This window comes from Mytilus californianus, unplaced genomic scaffold, assembly GCF_021869535.1.
Source record: "Mytilus californianus isolate M0D057914Y unplaced genomic scaffold, xbMytCali1.0.p SCAF_1, whole genome shotgun sequence".
Lineage (NCBI taxonomy): Eukaryota > Metazoa > Mollusca > Bivalvia > Mytilida > Mytilidae > Mytilus > Mytilus californianus.
In genome coordinates this window covers 14,767,240-14,788,444 of record NW_026262581.1, presented here as the reverse complement: position 1 = coordinate 14,788,444, position 21,205 = coordinate 14,767,240, and the positions used below count along the sequence as shown (strand labels likewise).

At 32.1% G+C, this 21,205-nt stretch overlaps 1 protein-coding gene across 1 annotated transcript; it reads left to right on the top strand.

Moving 5' to 3' along the window:
- Positions 1-228: 228 nt before the first annotated feature.
- Positions 229-5,340, top strand: LOC127711042 (uncharacterized). The gene is made up of 4 exons (XM_052217031.1): positions 229-392; positions 1,952-2,057; positions 3,921-4,168; positions 5,000-5,340. The coding sequence occupies exons 1-4, from the start codon at positions 338-340 to the stop codon at positions 5,134-5,136; spliced, it is 546 nt and encodes a 181-aa protein (XP_052072991.1). The 5' UTR covers positions 229-337; the 3' UTR covers positions 5,137-5,340.
- The last annotated feature ends 15,865 nt before the right edge of the window (positions 5,341-21,205 follow it).

Genomic DNA, 21,205 nt, shown 5'->3' with positions numbered 1-21,205 from the left:
AAGTAAAAATTTCAAAGGATTCGACATATAAATCATTGAATATGAATGATGATTAAAAAAAAACTTAAAATGTTACCTTAATAAAACCTTTTAGAATGTGGAACAATATAAATATATGGAATGCTCCAGAATAAGCGACAACCTGCAAAAAGAAAAAACAAAAATAGAGCAAATGGAGGTTGCGCAGTCAATGATCAAGCTTGGCTATTTAGTCATGTGACATATTATATATTGTAAGAGGAGAACAATTTATTTGAAGTAAACATTTTTTTTTACCCAAGCAGGAAGTTATTTTATTATTTTCAATGTATCTGCGTCACGTTTAAATAACTAAAAAATGGCGTATAATATATGTACAATATATTACATTGTTGTTTTGATTTATATCAAAGGTATGTATCAATTTGTTATATAAACCCTTACGAGTGCTAATTCTCCTTAATCCTTTTTTACTAGATGAAAATGCACTATACAATACACGCTGATCGAGGTTTCATTTCGATTCATCATCATAATTGTGTGGTTTGGGGAGTTTTCTATTGTTTAATTGCCATGCAGCATTTGTATCATTTAATAATAATCCATGTGAAACAATCCCTAAGAGAAAAAATTAAAGACGGGATCATCTAACTGTGAATTCTCGATTTTCGAAATATTTTCATGCTAGTACACCTTATATAAGGTCAGTCTGTGTCGGAATATGCATTCTGATTTTCTCTTTCTTGAGAGGAAGACGTAAGAATTTTCTCAAACGTGAGAACAAAATTGTACCTAATATTGAATGTTTACCCGGAAATCAACAGGTTAATGGAACGTACCTGAAATTGATATCCTCGTTCCTGGTTTAAAAAAATAAAAAAACATAAACTTCGCAGAATTACATTTTACCGTGCTATTGCGAAGCGTTGAGATTAAGGTTAACACTTTTTTCAACATTGAAACTAACATATTTTATTTTGAAAAAAGTTGTCAGTGTAATAGATTATGAACTTCAGATACTTATAGATAGAAAATTAAAACGAGTTTTCCATTTCTATAGATTTCAGGTACTATTATTTCCTGTAAAGTATACTTTACTGATCAATAAATGTTGACAAAAGTCCTCTATACGTTAGGACTGGAAGTAAGTCTGTTAGCAAATGCAAAGATAAATTATATTTCAGACATACAATTGGTTATAAGTTATAAGTCATTACCAACCACAAGTATATACTTTTAAATACATACACAAGGTCATGTTTTTCTCTGACTGTTAATGACGTCTTTACACTAAATCCATTGGATGTTGGATGTGTATTGATTGATACTTTAGTCATAGAAAAATGATTTTTCAGTAGTTGTTATTGGCTTTGAACTAGCTGTCAGTAACTGCGAGTACTCTCAGATCTGCATTTAGTGGCGGTTTTGTTGTAGGGATGTATAAATACCCTGCCACGTCTGGTCTGTGTTACTTGTTTTTCTGCTTTGTATCTATCTGATGAGTTACGCCCTTTTCAACAAATTTTTATAGTAATACTATGTTCATATGTTGTACTGTTACACCAGGTTAGGGGGAGAATTGGGCGACCGCTAACATGTTTAACCCCGCAACATTCTGTATGTGCCTGTCCAAAGTCAGGAGCCTGTCATTTAGACAGAGTGGTTGTAGTTTGTTGCTGAATATCATATTTGTATTTCGTTCATTGTTTTTTACATAAATCAGGCCGTTAGTTTTCACGTTTGAATTGTTTTACATTTGTCATTTTTGGGGCCTTTTATAGCTGGCTATGCAGTATGGGTTTTGATTATTGTTGAAGGTCATACGGTGACCTATAGTTGTAAACTTCTATGTACTTTGGTCTCTGGTGAAGAGTTCTCTCATTGGCATTTATGGCACATCTTCTTATTTTTATATCATATTAATAATCAAGATGCATTGTAAGGAATGAGTAGTTTTATTTCCAAATTTTAGGCGTCAATTCTGCATTATACTGTGGAGACGATTTATGTGAGAATGGATGTTGCTATGACGAGGAAACCACTAGGACTTTCTATTGCTGTCCTGAAGAAACAAGTTTGTAAGTCAAGGAGATTGATATATACAATCAGGGCCGTAAATTATAACCTGTTTAATAGGAGGCATTGATAGGCAGGCGTCTGGGCCACCTAAACCCCCCAGAAGCTGAACATTTTTCATGCTTTATCATACCTTTTGTATTTTCCGAAGATATTTCAACTTGGTTTAAAAAAAAAACATTTTGAAACCTCAAAATTAAAAGTGCATTCTATACATAGATGATAATTTTGATTTTTGATATCAAATTCACATTTTAATATTTGTTTTTTTTTTAAGTTTGGTGAAAATAGGTACATTGTTATCTTATAATTATGATTTGTTAAAGTTTTAATTTTGATCTTATTTGTGATAGCACTACTAGCACTATATTTAATTATTCCTCTGCATTTTCTTGTTTCATTAGAAAAGATGTAGCTTGATATAGTATTCTAGCTTGGACATGATCTACCACAAGATAACTGTTTTCAGACTTAAGTCCTCTATGGATAACAAATGTATCCAAATAGGAACTAGGTTACAACTGTAAACACTATTAATTCAAAATTAAGGCAAAGTACATGTAATGGGGCAGTATTTCGGAATTCTATGAAATTTTAAACGCATTTGGAAATCGTTGAACCATCTGAAAATCTAAAAAGTGAAATATATACAATTCATATATTTTTATAAAAACATTCAATCGAAATCCATGAAAAGGAATTTTAATACACTAGTAATGTACATCATTAAAACACATTTTATTGAATTTCAATTTCTCGAGATTACGTCCACAGAATTTTTTTGATTCACGGCTTATTTTTCAAGAAAATTAAATTATAGTCTCGGTAATATGTAGAATGAAAAAGGCGGGGAACAAAATAAGCGTAATGTCACGACGGCAGCACGCTGCAATATCGTAATTTTCCGTGTTTTTTTCATACATCAAACAAATTATAATGATAAAGACTGCAGAGCAAAGTCTGGAGATTGCTAATGTTTCATACCATTAAAACGGAAATGCGCACAGCGGTAACATATCATTTTTAAACAAAGTTCTGTTAAAGGTAGTTTGAGAAATCCCGATTTTAAGCTAATAGAATGCGTTTGACGATTACGTTATGGTAGAGAACTAGTGTTTGTTTGACCATTGAAACTTAAATTCATTTCTTTTTAAAGTGCCATTTTCTGCCCCTTAAAGATCTGAAACCATGTAGACATCACAACTGATTGTAAATAACAGACAAAGAATTGCATATAGAATATTCAATGCAGAAGAGACACTAAAGATAAAAAAAAGTTGAAAATATATACATCAAGTATGTCGAAATGATAAGTAAATAAAACAAAACATTGAACCTCTAGAGTCTCTATATTAATGCTACATATACCGATTTTCGATACTCAGATACAGTTTAACTACTTCTAAATGCATCCGAAATTTCATAAAAAATCTGAATAATTGTGACAATGACACGATTCTGATCTGAGATTACAAAACATTACACTTCGCATTTGGATAGTTTTGAATAATTCTCGGTTTGATAAGCGACAAATGACAAATGTTATAAGGAATGCAGAGGCAGTTGTTTGAAAACATACTAAATAAAATACTAGAATGTTTTTTTTATTTGATATTAAGAGGCTACGGGTACGATTAATGTTCTAGAATGTCGGGACAGGTGTCAGGCGTCAAGACAATAACTATCAAATCCCATATATTTTTTTATTTTTTATTTCTCTTTTATTATCATTTGTGTTTCGATCTACAATAGAAGCGAAGAACTGTTAATTGTTTCCCAAAATTGCACCGATTGTACTTCTCTTAGTTGCTCGGTTATGTGAAAATATTCTATTGCAAGTCATACAACTATTATTCTATTTTTAGATCTCCCGGAGTAATTATTGGAATAATTATTGCTAGTGCGTTTGGTTTATGTTTGATGTGTTGTCTATGTGCGTGGACGAGGAAAGTTTTACAAAACAATAAAGACATACCATATGTCAGTTTGAGGGAAGAAAGACCGGGGCATACACGATCTACTAATGAACAAAACACACGTGATTTAAATGAGAGAAATCAACCAGACGATAGCAGGACATCTGAACGTTTTGTTTATATACGGTTTTTAATAGGCAAGTACTTATAGAATGCAACACACATTTTTCAATTATCAAATACTTCGTGTTAATCGAGCACAGTCAACCTTTGTACAAAAAGGATCAGAATCCTCCTAATTTCAAGTTATCTTCGATTTTAAAACATGAGATTACTATGCAAGTGATACGGTCAGCTTGACTGTAAGTATAGTAAGTATATGTACATGTTGAGGGGGTAAGCATATTGCAGCTACAAAATCCAGGCCTAATAATGATGATGCAAACATGGAATTTAGTATTTATTAAAGTTACAAAAATATCGAAGCAACTATTTCATACCTTTTAGATATTTTATTATATAATATTGGTTGGTCGAATTCATTATATCTGGTTTCATTATTATACAATGTTCCAGTGGAGATACCTGTTAAATGCTGCAATATCATCAGAATGGTTCGATCAGTTTAGACAAAAGCGATCCGGTGACATGTTATGGATGTTTTCTCCATCATCGCTATTTTACTAAGCGATATTTTGGTGAACTTTATAAACCGTAAGTTTAAAAAAAAAATATTTGAGATCCATGGCCTATGATTTTGAAATTGAGGTCAAATCCACGTTCTTAATTTTGATCTTGAAAAAAAGATCGCTTGTTATCGCTTAATTCTCCTCTGAAACTATACAAGGCACAAATACAAGGGCTGGAGCATAATGTCTTGGTTATTGAGATGGAGGTTTGTATATCTGGTCCAAAGCAATCATATTACATCATATCACCGCTAAATTGTTTAAATTAAAGATTTATTGATTCTAACACTTTGAAGTTAAGTTATTATCTTTAACGCATATTTTGTTTGTGTTTTACAGCGCGAATAAACATTCGCCGTAACCGTGAACAAAACAGTGAACCTGTACTTCCGCCTACATATGACGAATGTACAGCTCCACCGCCTTCATACGACAGTGCTGTCAACTCTGCAACAGGTGGTTCAAACCCTGTATAGACATACAGAGAAAAGAACAGCGGATCAAGTCATGCATATGTAGATTGTAAAATACTCGACAGGACAAACATAGGGATATAGTATATAGAAAGTGTAGCTTGTAAAAATGGTTGTTATTCCCTTCAATATTATAATTTGTATTAACTTACACTAGTGTTATTGTTGCACATTTTATAGAATTAAAGCTTTTATGTTTTCTTTTAATATTATGATACTTTTCTGAAAACAGACTTTAACGGTAGTGTACAGCAATGATTAGCATTTTTATGTTATGCATGCATATGCATACATGTTAAATTGTCACTAGTCAAGTAAAGTATTAAGCTCTAAAAAAATCCAATTATAATAGACCTTTTCAACAATTGTCTGCACCTACAGTTGACAACGACTACTACAGGTAAGATGTAAGTGGTCGTCTTAAAGTTGTAATTGTTGTAAATAATGGTAACCAGTAACTGAATTGAAGAGAATTTTTGTTTTGCCTATATGTATTTACCACAACGATATTTTTCTTGTTTTGGTTGTAAACCATTTACTGACTTCAATTCTTTAATTTTATTTTTGAATTTAGCATGAATGAGGGTCTGGATGGGGTTTACAGAATGGACATAAATGGATATACTACAGAATCATGGGCAAAAAAAAAAGAAAGAATAGAGAGAAATAGGCAAAAAAAAAAGAATAGAGAACAATGGGATGCTTAATTATAAAGAAGACAGAATAATGGGCAAAATAAATGAAAAATAGAGAAAATGGCTTAAAGTAAGAGAATACAGAATTGAGGGACCCCCTCCCAGACCCTCGTGAATGAATTCAAGGGAGATCTTTAATGTTCCCATCAACATATTTGAAAGATGAGCTTCAAGCTACTTTAAATTAGCAAAATGAAAAAAATAAGTAGTAAATATTTAAACAGACAATTGTTTTATGTCTATTAATTGACAAGGGCAGCACATGTCTATACAAAGTCCGTTATTTTTGGCCTCATATTCCTTCGTAATGTACTTTATACTTAGTAGTTTTTTTTAATTCACTCATGCTATGTTCAATTTAAATCTGCATTCAATGACAATTTATACAGAACATTTAGATAACGCGAATGTCCTATTTCATATTTTGTTTTTAGTTCCAATAGCACAAAACAGATTTTGACAATAACGAGAAAAGGGTGGCACGGACAAGGATTACGGCACGAATAAAGCATAAAATCACACAATGCAACACATAAAACAGAATTTACAGTTACCACGTGATCTTGAAGACTGCCGGGTAATCATTACCAAGCAACCAGATCCGACAAAAAAAAGTGATCAAATTCAATGCCGCAGCCGCATAATATTGTAAAATGGAAACTTCCGAGAAAAGAATATACCATTGACCAACATATTCCGGGGTTGGAACAGGCGCATAACATGTGCGGCGGGGGTTTTATATATATAATTGGATCCAAAACCTCCCCTATGTTTGATCAAAGGCAAAATAAAAAAAGACCATTGGGACGCATAGTAAAACTAGATAAGAGTAGGAAATCGAAGCGTAGATCAACAAAAAGGAAAATCCAGAAACAAAAACACATCTAGTGACAAGAGAAAAGGGCAATTGTCTCAGAGAAAACCAAAGTTTAATGAGAAAAAAAAATGACTCCGTTAAACTGGGATCAACGCAAGTGCTCCGACAGGGAAAGCAGTTCTAGCTTCTGACAAGACACTAGACGTGTTTCTCGTAAAGGTTATGGCCTGGAACTGAGAAAATGTATCAATAACAAAGGGACAACTTATAACAGTCAATTATATTCAATATGCACAACAGGTATAATGAAGATTGTTGAGAAACGCAACCTCTACAATGTCCACAAGTGTGTTTTGGACACGTTACTGACAGACAGCTAGTCACGTTACAATGTCCTCTCCGTAACTTTGATAATATGGGGCTGATAAAATGTAGAGTCATAAAAAAACATTTCAAAAACGAGTTAACGGCTATTGACAAACGGTGCGTTCTTCCAAGGAAAACTCGAATATTAATAATCATATTACCGAAGAAACAATGGATTCGGATGTGAATAGATTGCCGATTTTTTTGTCTATTGATAGAGAAATGGTTTAAAAATAAATGTTTACATATAATATGTATTATATGATAGAAATGGAAAAAACCACAGAAAATCCACAATTAATAGCTATTTGCTCAATATCCGTTCTTTTTCAAAATAATACCGTTCAAATCGAATACTAGAATGTATGTATATGTTACATGCATGTTATACATGAATGATTTTTATTTTTGATACATGTACGACCCCTCTATTTCTCCTGTATACTGTAGGTGTCAATAGTCGGTGTCGAGAGTTGTTTAAAAGGTCTGATAGGCAACATAAACTTTCTGATTTTGACCCTTAGAATTAAAACAAAATTAGTACAGGGAATATTGCCATTACTTCCTAGGTATTGAACCGATCTCGAGATAAAATTTTATAAACTGTTAGCGCATTACGCATTTGCTTTACAGAAGGAGGGTTTTCAATGATAGTCATGTATTATATCCCCAAATTGAGCAAAAAACATAACACATTATAAGAGCAATTGTTTAATATATATTTTAAGATTATTTAAGAAAAAAAATCATGCCAGTCAAATATTTGTTGGAAATTTTCACATTGCTTGGGCCGTTTTATTCGTCAATTATATTCCTCGCTAACGGCTCAGGCCATGTAAAAAGATTATGGCTAGTATGCATTATTTCGATTCTAATAGGACAAATACGGTAATTCAACAAACAAAAACTGAAGCGAAGACAAATGGGCAGCTGCAGTATGTGATGATGTTCTATTTTACCCTCTGTAAGATAAAGCTAAATACTTCCAATAAATATATGGCTTGCATAAATTGTTTCTTAAATAGCCTCCAGATTTTTTTTTTTTTTTTCAATTACATTTTTAACACAGTGAAATACATTTTTACACAGTGAAATCTACATAGTGTTTGCACATAGGTTAAGATACATGTGAATTTGGGAGGTTAATTGTAATACATGTACACTAAGCAAAAGTTTCAAAGCAAAAAGACTGTGACTGAGGGGCGTGGCCAAATTATCTCCATAGAAATTAAGATGTGCCAATGCTAATACAACTGTATTCTAAACATCATTGACCTACCACTAGTTGTTCCCCATAGATTGACCTTATCACAATTGCTAACGCCGCCGCTGGAAACATAATACCTAAGTTTCGCTTTTTCAACTTCGTCGAAGCGAAACAAAAAGGTTGGTTAAGATTTGAAATTAATACTCCCCGTTATTTAAAAAAAAAATGAAAACTCAGCCTGGACAGTTTTGGCAATTTATATAAAATACATTTTTGTAAAAGTCAAGCCTAGTTGAGGAGAATGAAGTTTTACAAAATACATATGTAGTACTGAAGGACGACAGCGACTTCAAAACAGAATATGCCACGTGTAAAGTATATACAAACTAGGATATGTGGTAGTATTGCCAGTGACACAACTATCTACCAGAGTTCAAATGACGTGGATGTAAGCAATTGTAAAAGAACATACCACTCAACTACTTTTAAACACGCCACTATCCTCATTCATTAAACAATGCGTTTAAAACTTTCTGATGATTTGCAATATTGAACCATTAACTATTAAAAACGCAGTGTAATACCTAGTTCGAATAGTTATTTCCTTCCTACTGCTTTTAATTTTTTTCTTTAATAATATTAATATTTTTTACCTCTGAAAAGTATATTGAAATGGAATTAATGTGATGTATTTTGTTGGCGTTTTTGTTTTACAATTTTGTCCAATATGTATTATACGTTTATAGTGATGCATTCCAAAGGCAATTGCGAGCAAAATACAATAAAGTATCAGAGTTTCTTTCATCTTCATATTTTTTTTATTGAATGATATATACATGAAGATAAAGTAAGGCGATACAAGGACATTGTATAGAATGAGTTTTAATTCAAAAAGTTGAGGACTGGGTTAAAACAATCCACCAACTGTTGTCCATTTCGACCAAGTGTCGTTAAAATATAACACACCATGGAAAACCTATACGGGACATTCAGGTAGGTTATAAAAGGTCCTGTGATGACAAAAATGTTAAACAATTCAAAACAGAAAATCGATGGTCTACAACAAACGGAAAAAACTATGACACGCAACAACCAACGACAAACACTGGACAGACTCCTGTATGGGATAGGCACACAAAATATGGTTATTAAAAGCTAGTTAAGACCAAATTTCTACTAATGAACAAACCATTTTTGTCTAGACTAAACTATCGATCAGTACATCTCTACTAGTGCAAAAACGCCAGAAGCAGTCTGAGATGAAAAATACGTAATCTTCTATAATGACGAATGTACATGTATAAGAAAGGACAGGATTATATAGGACAGTACATGTTAGTTACTGGAAAGAAATTATATACATGCCAAGTTATGTATTAAACTTTTAAAAATAAAATATTTGCGTAAAGACAATATTTAAAGATATTACTACAATTTTCAATTAATAACCTTTCAATAAGCTTATTAGAATGAGCAATAAGTTTATATGGATTGTATCTCAATTGAAAAGCTCTATAAATTACATCATCCTATCAATTTGAATTTGATTCCTCCTTGTATATCTAAATGACTCTTTTTCTACGAAACTTGTGAATCAATTTAAATCTCTGGCATTCTTAACTAATTTCCTAAAGTACAGAAGGCATTTAAGCACAGGAATATCAACATATTATTAATTTTCCTTTTATAGACGGCGATGTTCCTTTGGCTCCATCATACGGTGTTTATATATCCCAACTCGTTCGTTATGCCCGTGTGTGTAGTGATGTCATAGATTTTAACGAACGTAATCAATGCATCACCGTTAAATTATTCAGTCAGGGATTTCGTTACCATAAATTACTTAAAACTTTTACTAAATTCTTTCATAGATACAAAGATTTGATTAGTACATTTGGCTGTACCTGTAGAAAACTTATTTAAAACGGTATTTCACATCCTAAATTGTACGGTAATATTGTACTAAAAGCGCGGATATCACTATGTGATCCGTGTAAAACTCATCGAACCTTTACACAAACTTATTAGTAAAGGTTATCTTACCAATGTTGTAATTAGATCTTTAAATATAGTTTACATTGGAACAAATATCGATTTCGTCATCTGCAAATTAAAACATAGATATAAGAAGATGTGGTATGAGTGCCAATGAGACAACTCTCCATCCAAGTCACAATTTGTAAAAGTAAATCATTATAGGTCAAAGTACGGCCTTCAACACGGAGCCTTGGCTCACACCGAACAGCAAGCTATAAAGGGCCCCCAAAATGACTAGTGTAAAACCATTCAAACAGGAAAACCAACGCTCTAATCTATATAAAAAACGAGAAACGAGAAACACTTATGAACCACATCAACAAACGATACCCACTGAAGATCAGGTTCCTGACTTAGGACAGGTGCAAACAAATGCAGCGAGCGAGTTTTAACTAAATTTTTATTTTCTCCGACAGTTTTTTGGGATGTATAGATACACATCCACGTTCGTTTTCTATGTAGAGATTACTCTATCAATATATAACATTATACATATTTATCAAAAGGTTAACTCCTAACTATCCTACTGCCTGTCGATAATTTTATTTTGGCATTGCATTTGTCTTCTTTGATTGTCCATGACGTTAAAACACTAAATCCCTGGGATGTGTTTTGGTTGATTTTAGTCTCTGATGCATGATTTTTTTTTATTATTAATTGTTTTGGCTTTTAACTAGCTTTCAGTAACTGCGACTACTCTCAAATCGTACTTTCGTGTTAATTTGACGTGTTGTTACAATTTGTAATGCATTTTTATTTAATGTTTACTTATTCAGTGTTATATCTCGTCTCACTATTATAATGTATACCACATTTGATAAGTGTTTGGTATGACGATAAGTTTTCACTTCAGAATCTGTTCTCGTACTATGAACAACAAAATTATTTATTTTGTAAAAAATATTTCCGTACTCCATGTAAACCTTACCACAAAATTATTTGTATTTACCTGTGTAAGTTATTTTATTTGGCGGCATTTTGTCCTAGGTTATTGTTGTCTTTCTGATATTGTTTTACACCTAACCCCCCTTTTTTCAATTAATTTTGTATTAACATTATGTCATAGATCAAATTCATTCGTTCAGTGTATGTTCACTTGTTTTTGTAAATATGTCTTTTGATCTTTTAATTGAGTTAAGCCATTTCAATTGATATTTTATAGTGTGTCTTTCTATGTTGTGATGCTACACTATTGTTTCAGGTTAGCGTGAAGGTTGGCGCCTATCAAAACTTTTAAACCCGCTGCATTTGTTTGCACCTGTTCTTAGTCAGGAACCTGATGTTCAGTGGTTGTCGTTTGTTGATGTGGTTCATAAGTATTTCTCGTTTCTCGTTTTTTATATAGATTAGAGCGTTGGTTTTCCTGTTTGAATGGTTTTACACTAGTCATTTTTGGGGCCCTTTATAGCTTGCTGTTCGGTGTGAGCCAATGTTCCGTGTTGAAGGCGGTATTTTGACCTATAATGGTTTACTTTTAAATAATGTGACTTGGATGGAGAGTTGTCTCATTGGCACTCATACCACATCTTCTTATATCTATGTTATTGTCAAAACCAGTTTTGTAATGCTAAAACCAAGTAGTTATGAGTTAATGCAAAGGGCCAATTTATGGTTTGTTATGGTTTATATAACCAAACTAATTTCTGTAACATCTCCAAGGAGAGAACTACAAGTCAGTGTTGCGTTTTTTTATACACCGAGCGACCATTGTTGGCTGCCAATCAAAATGCTGGAATTAGATCTTGTGCAATGTAATTATTCGTTAATAGTATGCAGGCAAATATCATCAATATGGTTATTGCTTCGGGTTTAATAACCACTAAAAGAATAGAAACCCACTCTATTTTAAATCCATTCTTAGTATTCTCCCGATCTAGTTCTTTTCATTAAACTTTGTAATACGGAGTCTGCTTTGAAAGCTTCTTATCCATTTTTGTGAACCTTTATTGTTATCTAAATGATACTTGCATCCTGAATTTCTTATTTTTTTCAGTTTTATATCATAAAGGGATTATCGGCGATATAAATTTTTCCATCTTGAAAAAGAAGAATATCAATTGGTCTTAAAATTAATCTAGTCATCGCCGTTTTTCAATTATTCTAAAGTAGTAAGATGATGACGAGGGATATAGAAGATATAAGTATTTTATAATATTTTCGTATGAACAGAATTGTGATTCATAACCATCACTAAATCTCAAAGTAATTTACATTCACTTCAACTCAAACCAACAAATTGTGCATTGAAACCAGACCATGAAGAGGTTCGCTGTTCTCAGAAAATTTGTATACAGTTGTATTTTAAGCTGTAAGTAATTATTTCGTTAATTATTAGAAAAGAGTGCAATTAATATAATATTATCATTTTTTTAATGTTTAACAGTCAGGGGTTTTAATGGACATACAACATTGTAGATATTGTACATATTGACTAGGTTTTCGAGTAGTACTATAGTCCAATTTGTTTTATAGTCAGAATTGCATCAACTTAATGTAGGAGCAACATATCTATTTTAAAGAAAAATCTGTACAAAATAATCGTCATGTAGTTATTTTAAGACAAATTGAAGAAAGTTTTTTGCTGATTTTATGTGTTTTCTATACACATGTACATTTATTCTGAACAAATTCATTCAACAATATTTCGATAAATAAAAGAGAAAAATTCATTTCTGTCGATATCTAGTTACCGTTCAACGTTCCAAAGTTGCATGCAAAATTTTACAAAATCTGTGACATCTATATAAAAAAATGTAGATTGCAAATGAGACAACTTTTCACTAGAAACCAAATGACGTAGATGAAAGTCAATATAGGTCACCGTGCGGCCTTCAACAATGAGCAAAACCCATATTGCATAGCAAGCAATGAAAGGCTCTGACAAGACAAATGTAAAACAATTCAAATGAAAACGAACGGCATGGTTTAAAAAAAATAAAAAATAAAAATATGACACTCAGCAACAAACGACAACCACTGACTTGGAACATGCACATATAGAATGCGGCGGGGTTAAATATGTTTGTGGGCGCTTAACTCTCCTCTACCTAGCCCATTTACGGTTTGTTGACCTTATAATTGAAAGCTTTTAATTAACACGGTACCATACATTCAATATGTATATGAAAACGCAAAACTGTTTCGAATCTCCTTTTAAGGTATAAATTACAGTACCAAAAAGTAGCCATGTTATCAATGGAAGCAGTATTCATTTAACACAAGGTATAGATCACCAAAAGTTAATTTCTATCATTTATAAAATAAAAATAACGCTTTATAAATAAAGTGCATCCTTGTCTTTATTTACCCTAAGCAAGAACTTCAAACCAAAAAGAGTAGGAGGTATGAAAAAAGCTATCATTTGACCACGAAAATTGCAAAAACAGTAAACTTATTTAAGCCTTTCAAAATTATGGTAATTCTTTTGATAACAGAACCAGTTGCTTTAATCTGGAAACTTTAGTGGAGAAATGTCCCCAGTGGTGTCACAATGATAGCAAAATATATTTTCTGGTAAAGCTCTTGCTCATATCTAAATACAAATAGATCTCAAAATTGGGCTAGTTTAGCAGTTGTGCTATTTTACACTAAACACAAGAAGTTTGAAACGCTATTTTCAATATGCAATACAAAATTAAAAGATATAAATTCTGATGTCTGTCAGACAAATGTCTTAAGAATATCTAAAGAATACTATTTGGAAGATTTATGATACTTTTTGATTTTCTAATTTTAGGGGCTAAAAATGGTCTTATCATATTTTTTTTGATTTTTTTTCAAAGGGATATCTAAATACTTAAATACATAAAAGAGCTATCTGACCGAAGAGTACCTCAAAAGAAAAGACAAATTCACTGAATGTTTACTCTGCATGATAAGACTGGAATCTTAGTGTTTCAATACTTTATTTTAAAAAAATCTCATCAAAGATACCAGGCTTATAATTTTGTAATCTAAACGCGCGTTTCGTCTACAAAAGACTCATCAGTGACGTTCCGGCACTAAGCTGAATGGCCAAATCAAGTACAAAGTTGAAAAGCATTGAAGATCCAAATTCTGAATGGTTTTGCCAAATACAGTTGTTATTAATTCATCATTGGATAATATAGAACAGGTATATTATAAATCATGTCAGTGATCTGGCACTGACTGCTTAGCTGATGATATTTTAATGCACTAGAACGTTCACTTAATGCCACCTTTGCTAGAGGAATTTTAAACCTCGATCTTATAATTTTAAACATATGGCCATATTTCGTAAGACACAGATTTTATTTTGGATTGAACAAAAATGTTATATGTCAAACATTAAAGAAAACAAATTATGCTAGTCCAAATTGTAAACGATTGTAGCAACAGCATGTTCCACCAATAACTGCACGAATTGAAAATAATTGTATTACATTAAACTCAATATACCTGCATAACGTCAATGCCTATAAACTAAAATCAGAATTAATTTAAACCTATACGGTTTGATTGACCATATTTTCTTACCTAGTAAGCAACACAAACAAAAATGTTAATTCTAATCTTCTGTGTAGTGCAAAATACAACTGCAATTTTAATTGTGACGTTACGCAAGTGCAACCCTTATTCTATTGGAATTAGGACATGTACTTGTAAAGGAATTTTAGTCGTAAATGGTCATTTTGATTTTAGCAACATCTGAAAATCTGAACAATAAATTATTAATTCATGTTTAGTCTTTCAGTTGTAAATTCAGAACTGTTCCGACAATTCGCTCGCAGTCCTTTAAGCACTGTTCAATACTATTCAGATTTAAATGTGTTCAGGTAAATAACAACTAACTGAAGGCGTAATGTCTGAACAGTACTGAATTTACCGCAGTAGATAAGTCTGACAATTGTCTGAATGACTGATAATGACTTAATCATTTGTTTTTCGGTCTTTTAAAAACTGTTCCGGCCAAAATCGGTTTACTGGTGATGACTTCATGATGTGAAAAGGCTCGGAAATACTAGAGTATTTTGCAGATCGGTTGTTTTTGCCAGTTTCATACGATTAACATATGCCATGCAGTCACATCGATATATTTTTTTTTTATATTGCATGTTTTTGTCTCAATACATGACAACTCTACGACAGATATTCGTCATCAAACAACATGAGGGTTGTACAGGATTGTTCAGAGCTAACACCATAGATACATGTATACTTAATCTGACACTAAGCCTAACAGTGTTAGATCTGCAAACTTGCGACAGTAAACATTTAATTCTTCCTTTAGCGCGATTTGAACCCATGGTTCTATGATTTCGTGATAAATATATAATATCTTAATTACATATAAAAATTTCAGGGAAAATTCAATGTGGAATTTCTATGGAATTATATGCCGTTACGAACGAATCTACTAGTGTTTTTTTTGTGTTAGCAATAATTTAGTGTCGGTTCCATTCACCTTAAAATATATTAACACGTTTAATGATTTATAGGGATATTAAAATGAATTAAAATTCCTTATCCATCTTGTATAAAACAAAACACCATAATTATAATGCCACTTGTGTTAGTCCTTGGAATACAATCTATTTAGATTTTTACAATAAAATTATGATTTATTGTTAGAGAAAGTGCATAAAACTTTTTTAAGCTGATTATTTGGGATTAAACTTAATTTCAAGGACTTGATGTTTCTAAAATATTAAAACTTTTAGCCGAATAACCTTTAAAAAAAAATGAAGGTTAATGTAACATCGTCCCAATCCCTAGCAACATAATCACTGACCTTCTGTTTTATTCTTACCAATTGAACGAATTAATTGGCAACAGAAGCAATAAATTGAATCAATACCGGGCCAGTTTCTAAATTAAATGTCAATTCATTGTAAGTACTTTTGTATTATTACATTTTTAGCTATTATTTTTTACTAATCCGGCAAAAGTTTTTGATTGCTCCTAAAATTCATTAATTCTTTATTATTTTGCACAATACAGTTCATCAGTATAATATGCATAAATATACAATTTACAAGCTGTATAGCGTTACAAACACAGAAATAATAAATGTCAGAAATATCAGTCACATGTTATACAGTTTGTGAGTTTCAGAATACATATAAAATAAATATGTCTTAAATATTGTTTCTGCACTTAAACGCATAGAGTAAGTACATTCCAAAATTACAAAGTTCCTTAGTGTTTTTAACAGAAAGTAATTGTACTAATTTATAAGTTAATATTTCTTGATAAACTTCTTACGTATATCAGTATAATAAGTACATTGTAAAATAAAATGAAATTCATCCTCTACTGAATGTAGATCACACATAATACACATTCTACTATTTTTACTAATTCCATAAAAACGATCAGTTTCAATACATAGATTGTGTGAGGACAGACGAATTTTCGTTATCCATTTACGAGACATTAGAGGAATACATTTTCGTAAATAAAATTGTAATTCTACATTTGACACAATATACATATATATTCTACACTTTGGTGATATGGCAAGCGTAAAATGTAACTCTTGCTTAGCTTGATCGTATAACCGTTGTTTGGTTAATTGTAAAAATGAACTATTCAAACAAAGTACCCATTGGTTGTCCCAATAATTATTCATACTAAGATCATATAACAGTGTTTTAATACAAGTTGCCCAGTTTTTGCATTAATTACTATTTGCTACTAATTCATAATATACCAATACATTAGCAGTCGACCTCTTGACCCCTAATAATGTTTTACAATAGTCCAAGTGAACTTTTTCTACATTTGGTGCTCTATGAACACCCCATACTTCACAACCATACATTAAAATACTACGTACACAAATAAACTAATAGAAGTAACAGTGTTCAGGTATAAGGATGACGCCTTTTTCCACATATTAAACATGGCTTTCCTGCCTTGTTCAGCACAGTGTTTTTGAGTAATATAAAATTTACAATTATAATGAAATAACACACCCAGATAACAAAAATAATTTACAATATCTAATGTTTTACCATTATAAATCCATGTCTCATTAGGTCTGATTTTCCCACCTTTACGGAAAACTACTATCTTGATTTTTTTTAGGGTTAACTGAAAGACCCCATTTCTCAGTATAACCAGATAAAGTATTTAACATATTTTGCAAGCCTTGAATTGATTCAGACATCAATATCATAGCATCAGCATACATTAATAAAAAAAAGTGTTATGTCCTGAAATTCAAGTGCACAGTCTCCATTAAAGATGAATTCATTCTCGAAGTCATTAACATTAAATGCAAATAATATAGGTGAAAGAACTTCTCCTTGCATTTAGCCGAGGTTATTTGAAAAATATTTAGAATTAAATCCATTGAATCTAATACAAGATCTTACATTGCTATACATAGATTTTAAAATATTAAGCAATTTTACTCTGATTCCTACTTTAGAAATCTTGTACCACAAACATAGACGATCAACTGAATCAAACGCTTTTAATTAGTCAACAAAGTAACAATATAATCTATAACCTTTACAGAAAGACTTTTGTATGACAGAATATATACAAAAAACAGAATCTACTGTACTGTAACTATTACGGAAACCAAAGTATGCATCAGATAACATATCTTTCATTGTTGCCCACTTCAATAATCTACTATTCAATATAGTAGTGAATAGTTTACCAAGATTGCTGACAAGACTTATACCACAGTAATTTGCTGGGTCGTTTACTTCCCCGGACTTAAATACTGGCACGTGAATAGCATCAGACCAAGTGGACGGAAAATATCCGGAGCTCAGAACAGCATTGAAAATAGTACATATATAGGGCAGTACGAGATCCTGAAACTCAATGAAAAATTCATTTAATAAACCATCAGGACCATGACTTTTAAGTATTGAATAGCTTTGATAAGTTCATCAATGGTTATATCCATATCTAGTTCTTCAAAACACATTCATTATCTGGCATTTCTGGTCTTCTGTTGTGCTCGTCAGTTTTAGGTACTAGAGTTTTGAAATAATTAAAAAAAGTCAGTTACTGCTAGATCACTGTTGATCTTTTCTGCTCTTTTTGAATACAGAATAAAATTTCTTAGGATTGTCCTTCCTTAATTTACTTAGGATATCGCCTTCCTGTCGCATATATACACGTCTACGTTTACGTTCAGTCTTTATATGTCTTCTTTACACGATTTAATTCAATATGGGTATTCTTTGATTTATTACCATTAAATATAGCTAAGGTTTAGAAGTAATTTACATAAAGTTCCTTACACCGTTGATCAAACGAAGGCTGATCAATATGATTATTTTGCTTCTTATGATTTCGTTTTATTTAAGTACCACTTTTATGACTTTGTTGAAAAAATGGAGCCATAATATCAATGAAAAGACGGTTAAAATCATTCACACATGAATCCATATCATCCTGAAACTCAGCTTCTATATTCTGGAGTGTCAAATTTATATTGTCAGAGTTTATTTAAAGTAAAATTGAGAATGGAAATGGGGAATGTGTCAAAGAGACAACAACCAGACCATAGAGCAGACAACAGCCGAAGGCCACCAATGGGTCTTCAATGCAGCGAGAAACTCCCGCACCCGGAGGCGTCCTTCAGCTGGCCCCTAAACAAATATGTATACTAGCTCAGTGATAATGGACTTCATACTAAACTCCAGATTATACACAAGAAACTAAAATTAAAAATGATACAAGACTGACAAAGGCCAGAGGCTCCTGACTTGGGACAGGCGCAAAAATGCGGCGGGGTTAAACATGTTTTTTGAGATCTCAACCCTCCCCCTATACCTCTAGCCAATGTAGAAAAAAACAAACGTACAACAGTACGCACAGTTAAACTCAGTTCAAGAGAAGTCCGAGTCCGACGTCAGAATAGGAAACAAAAGAAAATAAACAAAATGACAATAATACATAAATAACAACAGACTACTAGCAGTTACTGACATGCCAGCTCCAGACCTCAATTAAACTGATTGAAAGATTATGTCTTCATCATATGAATATCAGGCACAATCCCTCCTGCATTAATACGACTCATATCCTTATATTCCTCATTCCATCGAAAGAATTTGGATGCCTCAGCATCCACAACATTGGACTGGACACCATTACATTTAAAAGAAAAATAATTTTAACAGCACTCTTTGATACTTGATGCAAGTAGAATTTATTTTCAAATATAGTTGACAACTCCCATCAATTCGGGAACGAAAGTCAGTTTCATTCGTTGTTTACTTCTGCATGTCATAATATATACTGTGAATTCAGAAATTGCGTGCATCTATTGTTGCGAATTTTGAAGAATGGTAAAAAATGCGAGATTAATTATTCAGGGAAATCTGCATACAGATAAATGCATCAGATACAGGAATGCGAGTTCTTTATCATTACGATACTCTCCAAGTCGCATTATTCACATTAATAAAAGCTTGCAATAATTTCTGAATTTACAATGTACAATTTGAGGTTATTTTGGCCCTACTGCAGTTTTAATTTACTTTATCAAACGTATTGGTTTAAACACAAGTCAAACAGACTTGTGATCGAAACTGATCAACACATCATTCCTTAAAAAAGGAAAGGTCTAGATGCTGCGGACGGGTAAATCGTTCCTGCTCCGTAAATTTCACTCACAGACTTCATCCTTGTATGGTCTCCAAAAATACACGTACACCTTTTGAAAATGGCGATACATTAATTTGTCATTTCTGAAGGTCATGCTTTATCTTTCTGGGTGTTATGATGTTAGAATACAAGTAAATAAATAAATGTGAGTTATGAGTATGTTCTGTTGTCATTGCCTTTCGAATGTACTTATATAATACGAAAGCTATAAAATATCTAAATTTTTTTTTCAGACATGTTTCTTCATCCTATTGATGGGTATAACAAAAGTGTAATACTAGCACAAAGGAAATTGTTTCGATTAAAGTATCAAATGTTAAGAGCTCAAGGTAGGACAAACAATATTCTTTACTCCATATAATCACGTTGTTACCGTTGTTTGAATGTGCATTGCCCTGTAAAACCAGCGATCAGTATTAGTCCTTTGTTTTAAAAACAAAACAGAATGGCAGAGGCAATGGAATGTATACTCTATTTTATTCATTCTGTCTGTATACAAAGTATGGGTAAATTTCTAGTAGTATGTATGCTATTTTCATCTTGGTTGGGTTATTGAAACGAGATTTTATCACTGGTAAACGACTTCGCCTTATGTAACAAAGTACATTTATTCCATGTTAAATTCAGTGGCGAAAATGTCAAATGTTATCTTATTCGTCAGTTATAAAAGCATTTCTACTTTTACCTTTCCAATGCTTTAGTTCGAAAATTGGTTGGGCAGGTAAAAATGTTATAATGTAAAGACGCAGTATCTACGGTTTCCACCAAAAATAGGGATATAGTGCATTATGTATATTAAATACGAATGCAATGTATTTTGGTGCCCATCTTAACGTTCTTTTCACGATAAATTTTATCGGCAATAGTTTCTTTGAAAAACCGCCCTATTCATATAATCCTGTATTGACCTAATAAATGTTCCTGCGTTCAAAGTCCTCTTGAATAGTAAAACGTGCTTACCAAAAGAACAGTGAATCGTGGTAGATCGAAAACTTTTGATGAATTTTGCTCACAAACGAATGGTTTAGAAGTTTTAGCGGTATATACCAGGACCGCGATAAATATAGGAAAACAGCATTTCCAGCAGACGTTTAATGGCCTCAATGAAATTAAATTGGTAACGAAGCGTTCGTAGGGGATTCATAATTTACTACCTGTAGCATGTGAATTTATATACGATTACACATTTTTGAAGCGCTACGAAATAAATAAGATTGGGAGTGTGTAGTTGTATTTATTGATGATTTAAGTTGATAACATTGAAAATTTGCGAGAAACTTCAACTACTAGTAGTTATATTATAGCAAATACCCTTTCCGTGCTTCATCGACTCAAAGATTTACTTTTGAA

Excerpts from the sequence above, each read along its gene's own strand:
- LOC127711042 (XM_052217031.1), top strand. The coding sequence starts at position 338 with ATGGCGTATAATATATGTACAATATATTACATTGTTGTTTTGATTTAT. Across the intron at positions 2,058-3,920 it reads TGTCCTGAAGAAACAAGTTT|ATCTCCCGGAGTAATTATTG; the intron begins GTAAGTCAAGGA and ends TTCTATTTTTAG. Across the intron at positions 4,169-4,999 it reads TTATATACGGTTTTTAATAG|CGCGAATAAACATTCGCCGT; the intron begins GCAAGTACTTAT and ends TGTGTTTTACAG.